This window comes from Salmo salar, chromosome 05 (assembly GCF_965601325.2).
Source record: "Salmo salar chromosome 05, fSalSal1, whole genome shotgun sequence".
Taxonomy (NCBI): domain Eukaryota; kingdom Metazoa; phylum Chordata; class Actinopteri; order Salmoniformes; family Salmonidae; genus Salmo; species Salmo salar.
The window spans coordinates 59,543,847-59,557,929 of NC_138295.1; the positions used below are offsets into that span (position 1 = coordinate 59,543,847).

The 14,083-nt window shown below is 38.7% G+C and overlaps 1 protein-coding gene across 4 annotated transcripts in view; it reads left to right on the forward strand.

Moving 5' to 3' along the window:
- Positions 1–11,755, forward strand: part of LOC106605281 (ras/Rap GTPase-activating protein SynGAP-like) — a 111,169-nt gene extending 99,414 nt beyond the window's left edge. For 3 of the 4 annotated variants that reach the window (XM_082975322.1, XM_082975319.1, XM_082975321.1), the window contains one exon: positions 9,185–11,755. In XM_082975322.1, coding sequence (XP_082831448.1) covers positions 9,185–9,299 — 115 coding nt within the window. In that variant the 3' untranslated portion in view covers positions 9,300–11,755. Of the gene's footprint in view, positions 1–6,044 lie in introns of all 4 variants that reach the window. The other variant, XM_082975320.1, reaches the window with a different exon arrangement.
- Positions 11,756–14,083: the final 2,328 nt, after the last annotated feature.

The window sequence follows — 14,083 nt, forward strand, 5'->3', positions numbered from 1 at the left end:
ACAAAATCAGCAGGGGATCAAATACTTTTTTCCCTCACAGTATACGCTCAACCATCTACCCCGACCAACTACCCTCCTTTAATGTTTGCCTTAAATAACCTTCGGCCTGACGTAACCATACCAAACCTAACATATCATACTAATTTGAGAGTACCAGATTTTTGTTAACTTTCACATCTAGTCTATGAGGTCAAGCTGGACAGTGCCTTTGGAAAGTATTCAGACCCCTTGACCTTTTCTACATTTTGTTACGTTACAGCCTTGATTTAAAAAAAAAAACATGTTTAATCCTCAGCAATCTGCACAAAATACCCCATAATGACAAAACGAAAACAGGTTTAGAAATTTGTGCAAATGTATAAAACATTAAAAACATTAAAACATTTGCATAAGTCTTCAGACCCTTTGCTATGAAACTCGAAATGACAGTACATGTTAGAGAAAAAAACAAGCCTTGATGTCGAAGGAATTGTCCGTAGAGCTCCGAGACAGGATTGTGTCGAGGCACAGATCTGGGAAAAGTACCAAAACATTTCTGCAGCATTGAAGGTCCCCAAGAACACAGTGGCCTCCATCATTCTTAAATGGAAGAAGTTTGGACCCACCAAGACTCTTCCTAGTGCTGGCCACCCGGCCAAACTGAGCAATCGGGGGAGAAGGGCCTTGGTCAGGGAGGTGACCAAGAACCCGATTGTCACTCTGACAGAGCTCTAGAGTTCCTCTGTGGAGATGGGAAAATCTTCCAGAAGGACAACTATCTCTGCAGCATTCCACCAATCAGACCTTTATGGTAGAGTGGCCAGACGGAAGCCCCCTCCACAGTAAAAGGCACATGACAGCCTGCCTCAGACCATGAGAAACAACATTGTCTGGTCTGATGAAATCAAGATCGAACTCTTTTGCCTGAATGCCAAGCGTCACGTCTGGACAAACCTGGCACCATCCCTAAGGTGAAGCATGGTGGTAGCGTCATGCTGTGGCAATGTGTTTCAGCGGCAGGGAGTGGGAGACTAGTCAAGATTGAGGCAAAGATGAACTGAGCAAAGTACAGAGAAATCCTTGACAAAAACCTGCTCCAGAGTACTCAGGATCTCAGACTGGGGCGAAGGTTCACCTTCCAACAGGACAATAACCATAAGCACACAGCCAAGACAACGCAGAAGTGGCTTCGGGACAAGTCTCTGAATGTCCCTGAGTGGCCCAGCCAGAACCCGGACATGAATCCGATCGAACATCTCTGGAGAGACCTGAAAATAGCTGTGCAGCAATGCTCCCATTCCAACCTGACAGAGCTTGAGAAGATCTGCAGAGAAGAATGGGAGAAACTCCCCAAATACAGGTGTGCCAAGCTTGTAGCGTCATACCCAAGAAGACTCGTGGGTGTAATCTGAATACTTATTCAAATGTGATTTTCGTTTAAAAAAAAATGTTTCATAAAAAAACGTTTTTGCTTTGTCATTATAGGGTATTGAGTGTAGATTGATGAGGGGAAAAAACAATTTAATCAATTTTAGAATAAGTCTGCAACATAACAAAATGTGGAAAAAGTCAAGGGGTCTGAATACTTTCCGTAGGCACTGTACAGTGTAGCACTATATATCGGACATTTGGATTTATGTATTGTACAGATTTAAAATACTCATAGTGTATACATTAATGTATGTGACTCTTACATCACTCAGACAAATATGCAAACATTATTTGCACAAATTCAGTCATATACGGAGACTTCCTGAACATGTAACTCTTTGCATTAGGTAAATTGCTTACCCTCTGAATTCAAACCATAAAACTCCAGCATCAATGGTAGAATTCCTGACCGAAATGCATCGAAATGTTCAGCTGTTTAATTCAATGCTCCATTTCAATGCTCCACTATTATCAAATGTTGGCATTTGCAAAACCTTGCAAGTCCTTCATCCTTCTTCACATCCTTCATCCTTGTTCATCTCTCCACTACTTTTTTCTTTCAATTCCCTGTGTTGTTTTGGTATGATAAGCGAACTGTTTGATCAGAATATAGATGGTAATAATATATACTTAGGGCTATATTCTATCAGATTGACAGCCGAATAGCCGTTGTTTTGGCGGTCTCGGAACTGCGTTAGAGTTGTCAAATCCACAAGAAGCAACAAAACCACACCCAACGTAATCCGACAAATTCCATGCAGTCGCATTAGATATTTATGCAGCCGCGTTACCAATCAAACACTCAAATTAGATTGATAGGCTAATGGGAGAGATTTATAGCCTAACATCAATGGATTGACATTACATTTGAGAGTCATTATTTCTAACATCGATAGAGCCTACAATTTCTAGCGCCGTTTTGAACTTCTAACGCGGTAGGGATAATAGGAAGGGAATGGTTTGTGACGGACAAGAGCACACACTCACCGATATGTCAGCTCATGAACGTCTAACGCGGTAGGGATAATAAAACATTTGCTATGCAGATGTCAGCCAACACTGGTTAACGATGGTTAATGCTCGATCTGATTGAATCCAGGCCATAGTTAGTTCTAGTTATGACAAACAGCTTGACAATTCACAGATACTATATTAGGTACATGTACAAACACTGATGGCTCTGCTGCAGTACTACATATAAGTAGGCACTATTCCAAGAACCAATATCAACAAGGTAACTGACTACATCCATATAGAACAATACCCCTGCTCAAATCAACACAAACTCACTCACACACACCGCACGTGTCTCACAGAGGAACACGTACCGGTGAGTCATCAACATATCCATTCAATTCGACTCATCTTCCCTCCCACCACTCCCCCAAATAAATGACGGGAATTATGGGAAATCTCCGTATCTGACATAATCCTTCCCTGAAAATTAACAACTGGTGTGCAGATATGTCAATGTGTGTGTTTCTTTGAGAGTGTGTTTATATATTCCTGTGTGTATGTGTACTGTATGTATATGGCACCTGAGCACATAAGTTGATCCAATGTTCATGTATTGTCATTGTGAGTTTGATCAAGTGTGTCGCCAGTACTCTATTGTTGTTCTTTTTGCTCTGGGTCATACTTGGAGAGTTGTCTAGTGTCTTTTTATATGTATGTCAGTCATATACTACTGTTATGGAATATTTGGTTGGTTTGTACGTCTAATTTCCACAATGATATGCCTAGTTTGAAACAGAAATTGCATTTCCTATTCATGTTGCTGATTAAGAACATTTGAGAATTGTGTACCAAAGCATACTAACAACGCACTTAACATTGCACAATTCATCCGCTATGTGTTGTTTTTGTCTACAATTTCCTAACTTTTATTAGTTGCAGCTTTTGTACAAATATAAACACCAAGTTGTTCAAGTAAGCAAACTCTGCACATATGGATCTTTAACAGTGAGTGATGCACGTTTGTTAAGTTGATTGGATCGCTGCTTCTTTTATTAGCATAGGTTGGCTATCTAACTTTCTTATCATAAAATATTTGCACAATTTTCTCAGTTGTATTGGCAGGTCTGGCTAAACTTGGATAAATAATGTGAAAGGGTTTGTAGTAATTTTTGTAGAACTGGTTTGAAAGTAATCCAGCACTGGTAGAGAAATACCACTTGTTCCACTTGTTTCCATAACACATTTCCTGTTACTGTTGCGAGCACCAAGTAGGGAATGGGATTAGCATGTATGCTAACGGTAATATCTGTTGAAATTGGTTATCGCCGTGTGCTTTACAAGGTTCTGAGTGAGAAGAGAAAAGGTCTGCCAGTTCAATTCCACTTTTTGGAGGTAATTTTTTTGTTCTCTTTCTAGAGATGGAAACATGTGCTACACACAATGGACACACCCACCCTGATATTTAATGCTAATTCGTTTTGAAATCAAATGGCCTGTTTCAACTAATTTCTGTACTAGATGCAGATCATAAAACCCTCTTGAAATACATTTTTATCTGACTTTCACTTCTCCAGTGCATCGTTCACATCTTAAGACTTCATACTCCTTGGTACAATCATATGAATGGTCTTTAGTCCTTATTGTTCAATGAAGTTATTACACATTTGAGGAAAGGTATTGGCATCTCAGTAGTGTAAATGTCAATTCAGATTCTTCTATTCGTGTAGAAAGCTTTTAAATGATTCCACATTCCTGTTTTTACTTGGATACATTAAACACCATTTCCTCAATCTAACACAACCTCCATCAGTGCCAATAACCCAGCTGTTTTCTTTCCTACTGCTCCAACACAGACTGTACTGAACAGGACTGAACATGATGACTTGCATTCAGAGCTTGATGTAATTAATAACTGAAATCAATCTGGTATTTGCAATGACGTTATTCTGCGCCAATGTAGGTAAGGATAGATAGCAAAACCAAACTTTGACTTATTCACTTATTACAAATTCCAACCCAGTGCTTTACAGATTTGGTAAATTAATGAGCATCCATTGATAATTGGTCAATGGGTATGGGTTAGAAATTCTGATTGGTGGATTAGACACAGTTGAGATTTTATTCAAGAGCTCTTGAATGCTAGCTTCTTATACAAGCTTTGTAGAGTATTTAGTCATTATGTTCTCCAATTCGCATCTAAAGTTCTAAGAATTACTGTAACACATCTGCATGTTAGACTATTATAGTAATGCAATACTATAATATTATCATCTATAATGTTTTATTTTAAAGTACTTATTACTATTTAAATGTTAAAGTACTTATAAGGTTCAATGATGTGTGGGAATCAAGGGACAAAGGGAAATGAAAAAATAATATTTAATTTCTGCACATTTATTGTGGTCTTAGCTAAGCTTTCGGTGAACGCTATTTGTTCTATATTTATTTTCTTCTTTCTGTGAAAGTTTTGTACTGAAGGTCAATTGACTGAAAGCTTAGCAAAAACCATGCTAAACCTGAAATGCGCATGGATTCTAATGTGCGTAAGATGAATTAAGGTGACACAATTGTGTCACGTTATAGAGTCATAACTATTTGGTGTCACCATGGTTTTCAAGCCTTTACTACAGCATATTTAAGCAATAAGGCACGAGGGGGTGTGGTATATGGCCAATATACCACGGCTAAGGGCTTTTCTTAGCACGTCGCAAAGCAGTGTGCCTGGATACAGCCCTTAGCCGGGGTATATTGGTCATATACCACAAACCCCTGAGGTGCCTTACTGCTATTATAAACTGGTTACCAATGTAATTAGAGCAGTACAAATAAATGTTTTGTCATAACCGTGGTATACAGTCTGATATACCACGGTTGTCAGCCAATCAGCATTCAGGGCTCGAACCATCCAGTTTATAATACAAATTAGAATGTATAGAAATTCCTTGAAATTAATCTCATTGGCTAAGACTGACACAACTCTCATTCTACTTGACTGCTCGGACTCCTTTTGACACCCGTCCCTGACTAGTACCCCCTTCTAACTCAGCATCATACGAAGATCAAGACACTCTGACATGTTGGTCAACCCGAGATTGTAATTCCTTCCACCTTTTCTTTTTCTGACTGTATCCCCTCTCCTATGCTGTCCATCTCTATTGGTGTACCTCATACTTCTGCTCTGTAACTCATTTTCCTCTCTTTCTCCGTTGTTCCTCCCATCCCTTGCCACTTATTTCTCTCTCTCCCTTACTCCCTTTGCTTTTTCACATGATCCTTTCTTTCTTTACCTCCTGCTTTGATCCTCTCCTTTCGGGACCCTCATCACCCCACACTTTTTCCTCCATTCTATTCTTTTTACATTCGTAACTGATTCACCTATTTACTCTCTCCTCTACCCACCTGTTTGTTCTTCACTGGCCTCCTCTTTTTATTTGACTATTCCTTGCTTGTTTATATCACCCATACTCCCTCTCCTTCCATCCTCCCTGTTGCCTTCTCTCCCCACATTTCCTGCTTCATATATGACTCTTTATATTGCCTCACTCTCTCTTTCCTGGATTGGCTGACTCGTTTACACCCTTGTCCATGCCACAAATCCCCCACTGAATGCCCCTTCTCCCACTCCCATCTCTCCCCTCTCCTACTCCTCTTCTCCCTCCCTCTCTCTGTCTTGCTAGGGGGCCCAGCATTCCTCCCTGGGTTCAGCAGACCCCTGTGTGAATACTGAAGGTGGAGGAGGAGGAGGAGAAGAAGGAGAAAAAGAAGGAAGGATGACTACTGATCCTGACCCTATCTCTTCCTCGGGCATCTCCTCCACTGGCTTGCCCCGGAACGACAATGGAGGCCCCTCCCCACCCGTAGACCCTCCTCCTCCCCCCACTCCTCATCTCCACCCCAGTCCACCCCAGAATGGAGAGCTCCGTGTCAACCCAACATCCTCCCCAGTGACAAGCACGGAGGCAACTGAGAGCACTGCAACAGCAGGACTGGGCATAGAGGAGAGGGAGCAGGTCAAAAACAACACTAAACCAAATCAGAGAGAGAAGACACAAATAAAAAAGTCTTGCCACATTTCCTTCCTTTTTTGAGGAGGATGAGATGACTGCAATCTTTCCCGTTTCTTTTATGTGTACTCAAACCAGAGAGAGAAGAAATGTGTGGGGGGCAGCAGTCATTGTACATTTAACTGTACAGTACGTTCAGCATTATCATACAAGACAACAAAAGGGCTTTCCAATGGACCTCATTTCCATCATGCTCAAACTGGGCTTTGGTCAGTATCTGTCTTGCAGGACAAGATAATGATACCTTTCAGTTATCGTTGACATTGTGGGATCCTCATGTACTGTTTCAATCGATCAAACTATAGAGCCTATCATATACACTGGTATAGGCCTAATCCCCAAACCAAGCGACTATATGAGATTTTGCTTTGTGTGTTTGTTTAATCAAATAAAGACAGTAAGCAAACACTATATAACGTCTCACTCCCCAAAAACTTCTCAGTAGCCAATAGCATCCTACTATATACATGCGTGTAGTATCCCATAATTCCATCGATAAAGGTCTAGTCATTTCCTGTCCTGAAAACTCCAGCTCTCAAATTGAATTGGTAGAGATGTGGTCATCTGGCTTTGTAGTCTGGTTTCCTTAGTGCCTTTGAGTGTATTTTAACAGGGTTTTCAAATAACAGGCAGAGATGATATTTACAGAAGGATTATTTTAACTGATGATAGTACATAAACAGTCTAATCAAGATCCAAAAATAACTATGCTGTTTGAAATACAGACTAACTGCAGAGTCCAGAACAAGCAGAATACGGTGTCATTTTGGGGATTTCATAGAGATGCCCTATGGCCTAAGAAAAGTGTGTGATGTTTTCAAAAAACGTGTTAATTAAGGGACATCCCATTCGTGGACTGGACTCGTGCAATGTTTTCTCTTCTCAATCTCAGAACCTATGTGTGATCAACTGGTGCTACAGACACAAACAGTGCCATTTCCAAATCAAGTGTGTGTGTCATAGCACTGCCTCTCATGTTTCCCACTGTCTGTATGTCTGTCTCTCTCACTCTGTCTGTTATTGTCAAGGTAGCCTATTTCTTTAATGTATTTGTCTTTGTTTGTTTGTTATGTGTGTGTCGTGTCCTTATGTGTGCAATTGTTTAATGGAGTGGGAGCTGGGTCAAGTAGGGTGCTTAAACCAAATGAGACAATAACAAACTTGTCAGGTAAAAAGTTTACCAGCAATTTTAAGTGGTTGAAAATATCAAAGGGATATTATTTGTGGACCTTCAGTGTCCAGGCATATAACGTAGTCACTTTTAACACCTAGTACACTTCCAAAATTGTTGTCATGGCTTTTTCTGTTTAGTACCATGTAAACTATTTATTTGATTCTTATTTTGGGGTAGCCAGTTAAGTCTAGCCTTAAGTGCCTGGGTCTCAGATAATGACATTTTGGCCAGTAGTCAAACAGCGCTCAGACAAATTTTTATGTGGCATAGACTTTCTTCATGTCGTCTCGAGGGACTATTTTAAGTTAACGTACCATTCAGCTGAGCATGATGAATGCTAATGTAACAACATTTTGAGAAAACAAAGATTGTTTGGGGCATCGTTAGTAAAGAGTATTTCAAATCTAAAACATGTTACACAGTGCACTAAAAGGAATTCATTGCTTTGTCAACTGTTCAGATATACTGTGTTGTCATGTCCTCTTGTTTTGTGTGTAACTTGTCCATCGTAATCTTTGTTTAGATGTGAATTTGGGTTTATTTTGGCCCTTTTAGATTCACACTGGTGGTGCTTTATAACTAGTTGGAAAACTTTCCTTACTCTGGCTTAGCGTCTCAAGTGAATTAACATGCTTCAGACAGTCCTGGTTTTGCAGAACCCAACACCAGTCTTATTTCACTTTTTTATTTGATTAAGAGTCAATTTACTAAGGGCCAAATCCTAACTTGATTTATATTTTTGCAGTTCTCCCATTGGCGTCATGCATTACGAGTAAGTCTGAGTTTAACATGCAGATCTCAAGTTAGGATTCGGCACTTTGTGTATAGGGTCAAAATGCCCTCCGCCAATGCTGTGTCGGTCAGTACTAGGGGATTAGCCATAATGTAAAGTGGATGAGATTCAGATATATGAGAGAGATTTAGCTATGAGTGTTGAATTAAAAGTTAACCAAATGTGATTATTAATAGGGAGAGTTTGTTGTAGTTAACTTGTGTTAAGTCAGCTAATGTGGCTACCTTTCGAGTGCCAAAACATATCAGTAATAAAATGGCTTTTAAAGCAGCTAGGGTTTTACATCTGCATTGAGTAAAGATATGGGACTATACAGGGTCACTGGTTGATATATGAGCATTGCCATTAATATACCTCAGAGATGCAGAATTGAGAGACTCAGGTAAACAAATATTTGCCTCAGAGCAGAACACAAACTGACAAAGAGATTAATCCTACTTTGGAGTGCCTGCCATCTGATATAGTGGTTGGTCCATCTATTACAAGATCTATCCCACTGGGCAAAAACTGGTTGAATCAACGTTGATTCCACATCATTTAAACAAAAAGGCTAATAGTTATGGAATTTCATTAGGGACGTTAGGGAATTTAGTATTTTTTCACCCAAATTTTTACCTAAATCCAATGACATGGATTAAATTCACTTTAGTTGACAACTCAATCAAATGTACATCAAAATTAGACGTTGAAATGACGTCTGTGCCTAGTGGGATGGCTATGATTGGATAGCAACTCATCAAGCACCTCCCCGTTCCTTCTCTCTCTGTCTTCCTTTTCTCCCCTTAGCCAATCACGCAGCTTCGTGGAGGACAATCTGGAACCTAATTGGCTGAGGCAACATGGGCAGCCCGCATGGCCTGGCCATATATCAAGAGCGCTCTCTCGTGATGCGATTGGCTGACAAAGGGAGAAGTTGGGCCATTGGTCCAATTCTCCTGACCTAAAGGATAGTCCAGAGCCACAGCTAACCATGTAAGGATCTGCTGTGTTATTTACCCTACTTTACTTGGGCTCTCTCTCTCTCTGATTGGATGGCTGGACAATCTGTATTTGACGCTTGTGATTAGATATTTGATTTTCTTTTAAAGACGTGCCAATCTCGGGAAATGGTTTTGTTGGCTCATCAAGCATGTGAAGAACAGCTATGCAGATTGACATGATATAAACCTTTTGGGATTGAGCAGTAAGTCAAATGAAAGCGGGAGAGCTGCTGTGTGTAAGATGCATTTCAAAGGTGCTGTAATTTTTCTTTCCTAACATTTTTCTAAGATCTCACAATTTCTTTCATTTTTCTTTCCTACCATTTTCTATAGTCCACCCACTATCTACCCATTCCTCTTTCTATCTATTCTTAACCACCCACCTCCGTTTTATGTTCACTTTTAGACTTTTTCTGCTCCTGTTCATATCTGCCATGGTTTTGGTTTTGTTCTTTCTTCTTTATCTCTATTAGTTTTACATTTAAAGGAAACTAATTATGCACAGCCTATTACAAGTGAAACTGCTACAAAACAAAATATTGCTTCAATTAAAACTTTGAAAAATGTAGACAATGCTATGATTTATATTTCTATAATAACGCTTATTCTTACCATAGTACTACAAAAACTATTCATTGGAAATCTTCCTGCGCAAATGTTTATTTCTTGATAATGACAAGACTAGTATCTAATGACAGTCCAGAAATAATACATTTTATATCAACTGATTTTTCTTAAGACAATCTTATGGAACATTACCCTTTTGTGAAGAACGATTGCCCTGGGATTGTGACGGATAAAAACACAAACTGTTGTTTTACCTGCTCCCCTCACAATGATTTGCACGTTGCTGTGACCTGTACCCCTCCACTTCTCTCTTGTAATCCCTAGAAGAGAGATATGAGGATGGATGTTGTTTTTTCTACTTGACAATCGCTGGGGAGCTCTCCATTTTACAGACGATCTAAAACTCCTTAGAAGAGGACATCCTTAACGTCACGTTTTTGTTTTCCTATTTCTGTCTCTGATGTAAGCTTAGTGGAGCAGATGCGAGTCTATCATGTTTTTCCAGCGTGGTGAGGCCGAATTCTGGAGCCAAGTTTCTGTATAACTTCCATTTGATTTCTTTGTATGGACTCCACTGACACAGAAGCTAAATAAAACCCTGTGCCCTCCTTCACCTCTGACCACTGAAAAATGACACGTCAAAAGAGCGAGAGATTAGAGGTTAATACCTTTTAAGTGATTGAATGTGTGTGTATATACAGTGTGTGTACAGTTGTTGTGTATATACTGGATATGTGTGTGTATATATGGTATGTCTATGTGTATATACAGTTTGTTTGTATATGCAGGGTGTACAGTTTTTTTCCTCAATCCTCTAATCTCTCTCTCTCTTAAATGACGTATTTGACTCCTCAAAGAATAAATGTTGGGGAGTGGAGAGGTTCACACTGGCAATTTAAAGGACAGCTGTCTGGGAAGCACTTTGTGTGCAGACACTGACCAATCTGACACCTCTGAACACCTGCACACATAATTATGCCTCTCAAAACAATCTCTGGCTTGCACTCATTTTCTCATCAACTGAGGCATTTTTAAAAATTATATTTGGGTGACCAAGCAATGTTTGTACATATACAGTATATAGAATAACTAAGATAATATTTCCAGTGACCTCCATCTCCTTTTCTTTGAATTCCTGTAACTATTATGATTCTTCGTTGTTATTTGATTTAAGTTTTACATTTCTCTACATTAAATGTTTGCAATGGTTGTCATTCAGATTTATATATTTATCCAGACAACCCTTATCTAATTTTTCCAATTTAGTTCCCCGAACTCTGCCTCTCATAGACCCCTCTGTCAGGCTGAACGTTTGGTTCAGATCACACTGTTACTTGTGAAGCAACTCTTCCATGCAAGTAACACCATGTTATTAGCCATTTCTTCAAGTTCTATTAAGTGTGCCTCCAACTCGCCAACCCTCCCTCACCCTTGAACTTTCAACCCCACAAGTCACACATAGTCATACCCCTTGACAAGCCATAGTCCCCCAACCCCTCTTTTTTTGTTTTAAAAAGGACAGACATTCGGGGATTTGTGTATATTAATGGAAGAGTGATATTGAAGAGTGTATTGCCATTGTAAATGGATTTGTTATGAATGTGGATATTCTGATTATTTAATTATTATTGTAATAATGATTATGATTATTGCCACTTTGATTTTGTTGATTCATTCCTTTGATGCGGACAATAACAATTCCTTCATTTCATTTTTGAATAAACCGGAATTTATATTTTTCGGGTGGGTGAATCTTGGAGATAGAAATACTTAAATAAATGAATAATAAACAAATAATTAACTTCTTAAATTAAGATGTGATATGTATTTTTTGTATAATTCCTACAGAACAGTCACCACAGTGAAAAATATCTTGAAACTCTTACAAAGGCCTATTAGCCATTTCATGGTTGATGAGGCCTATTCTGGGGTCCATATCATGAGATATACTGTAGGTTACAGAAACATCATTAGATCATCACTAGACAACCAAAGACGCAGTATGCCAGTCAGATCATAGTAGTCGACATTACCATAACCGATCATGTTTGCAAATATTTGCTGATGCTGTTGGTGCATTTCCTGTGAGATAAAAATGAAGACTAGTCTTTTTAGTAAGTATTCACACCCCTTGACTTTTTCCACATTTTGTTGTGCTGCAGCCTGAATAAAACATGGATTAATTTGAGATGTGTCACTGCCTACACACAATACCCCAGAATGTCAAAGTGGAATTATGTTTTTAGAAATATATTCAACCCCTTTGTTGTGGCAAGCCTACATTATTTCAGGATTAAAAATGTGCTTAACAAGTCACATAATAAGTTGCAATAATAGTGTTTAACATTATTTTTTAATGACTACCTCATCTCTGTACCCCACACATACAAATGATTGTAAGGTCCCTCAGTCTCTGCAGTGAATTTCAAACAGAGATTCAACCAGAAGGACCAGGGAGATTCACCATGAGACCAATAGTGTTTTTAAAACAGTTACATAGTTCAATAGCTGTGATATAAGAAAACTGATGATGAATCAACACCATTGTAGTTACTCCGCAATACTAACATAAATGACAGAGTGAAAAGAAGGAAGCCCGTACAGAATAAAAATATTTGCAATAAGGCACTAAACTAAAACTGTAAAAAAACAATGTGGCAAAGAAATGAACTTTATGTCCTGAATACGAAGTGTTATCTTTGGGGCAAGTACATCACATCCCTGAGTACCACTCTTCATATTTTCAAGCATGGAGGTGGCTGCATCATGTTATGGTTATGCTTGTCATCAGCAAGGACTAGAGCGTTTTTTTAGGATAAAAAGAAATGGAATAGAGCTAAGCATATGCAAAATCCTAGAGGAAAACCTGGTTCAGTCTGCTTTCCAACAGACACTGGGAGACAAATTATCCTTTCAGCAGGACAATAACCTAAAACAAGTCCAAATATACACTGGAATTGCTTACCAAGATGACATTGAATGTTCCGAGTGGCCTAGTTACATTTTTGACTTAAATTGGCTTGAAAATCAATGGCAAGACTTGAAAATGGCTGTCTAGCAATGATCAACAACCAACTTGACAGAGCTTGCAGAATTTCAAATAGAATAATGTGCAAATATTCTACAATCCAGGTGTGCAAAGCTCTTAGAGACACACCCAGAAAGACTCACAGCTGTAATCGCTGCCAAACATGATTCTAACTTGTATTGAGTCAGTGGCGTGAATACACATGTAAATCTGATATTTCTGTATTTCATTTTCAATAAATGTGCAACAATTTTTAAACATGTTTTCACTTTGTCATTATGAGTTGTGTGTAGATGGGTGAGAGAAAAAAGATTGTATTGGAAGAAAAAAAAAAGAGATTGTAACAACAAAATGTGGAATAAGTCATGGGGTATGAATACTTTCGGAAAGCACTGTATGTAGCCTGATACATCATTCGGTGCTAGCTTGCTAGCTAGTCCCCGTCTGACATAATGCAAAAAAATTGTTTGGAAAGGTCCTTTCAGGACCTCTGCAAGCCAGAATGTTGAATACTATTACATTTGAACTTACTCTACTGGTTGTCTTGGTGGTTGGTCATTATGCTGGAAATTTTAGACAAAATATCCACAGGAAAGTGTTATTAAACTGTCTTTTGCTCACATCATAAGCCATGACAAAATGTGTAGAATTGCAGGACCCCCGAAAACCAGAAAAATAGCAAACATTTTCAAGAAACAAAATAAAACATACAAAAGTAATCCATACTATTCCGGAACATAACTGTTATTTTAAAAGCACAAGAACCCAGTTAATAACCTTCTTTTAAGTTGCAGGCATTTTTACTACACTGTGTGCACAATTATTAGGCAAGTTGTATGTTTGAGGATTAATTTTATTTTTTGAACAACTACAAACCTGAATAAACCTCAAACCTGAATATTTAAGAAAGTAAAAGTGAGGCTTTGGCTTTCTTTGGAGAATATCTATGTGTGCACAATTATTGGGCAACTATTAGTGTGCAGAATTATTATGCAACTAAATGAAAAACAAAAAGTTCCCCATCTCACTTGTTTATTTTCATCTGTTAAAGTGAGAATAATAAACAAACAACTCAAAATGTATAAATAAACATTTCAACAAACAAAATCT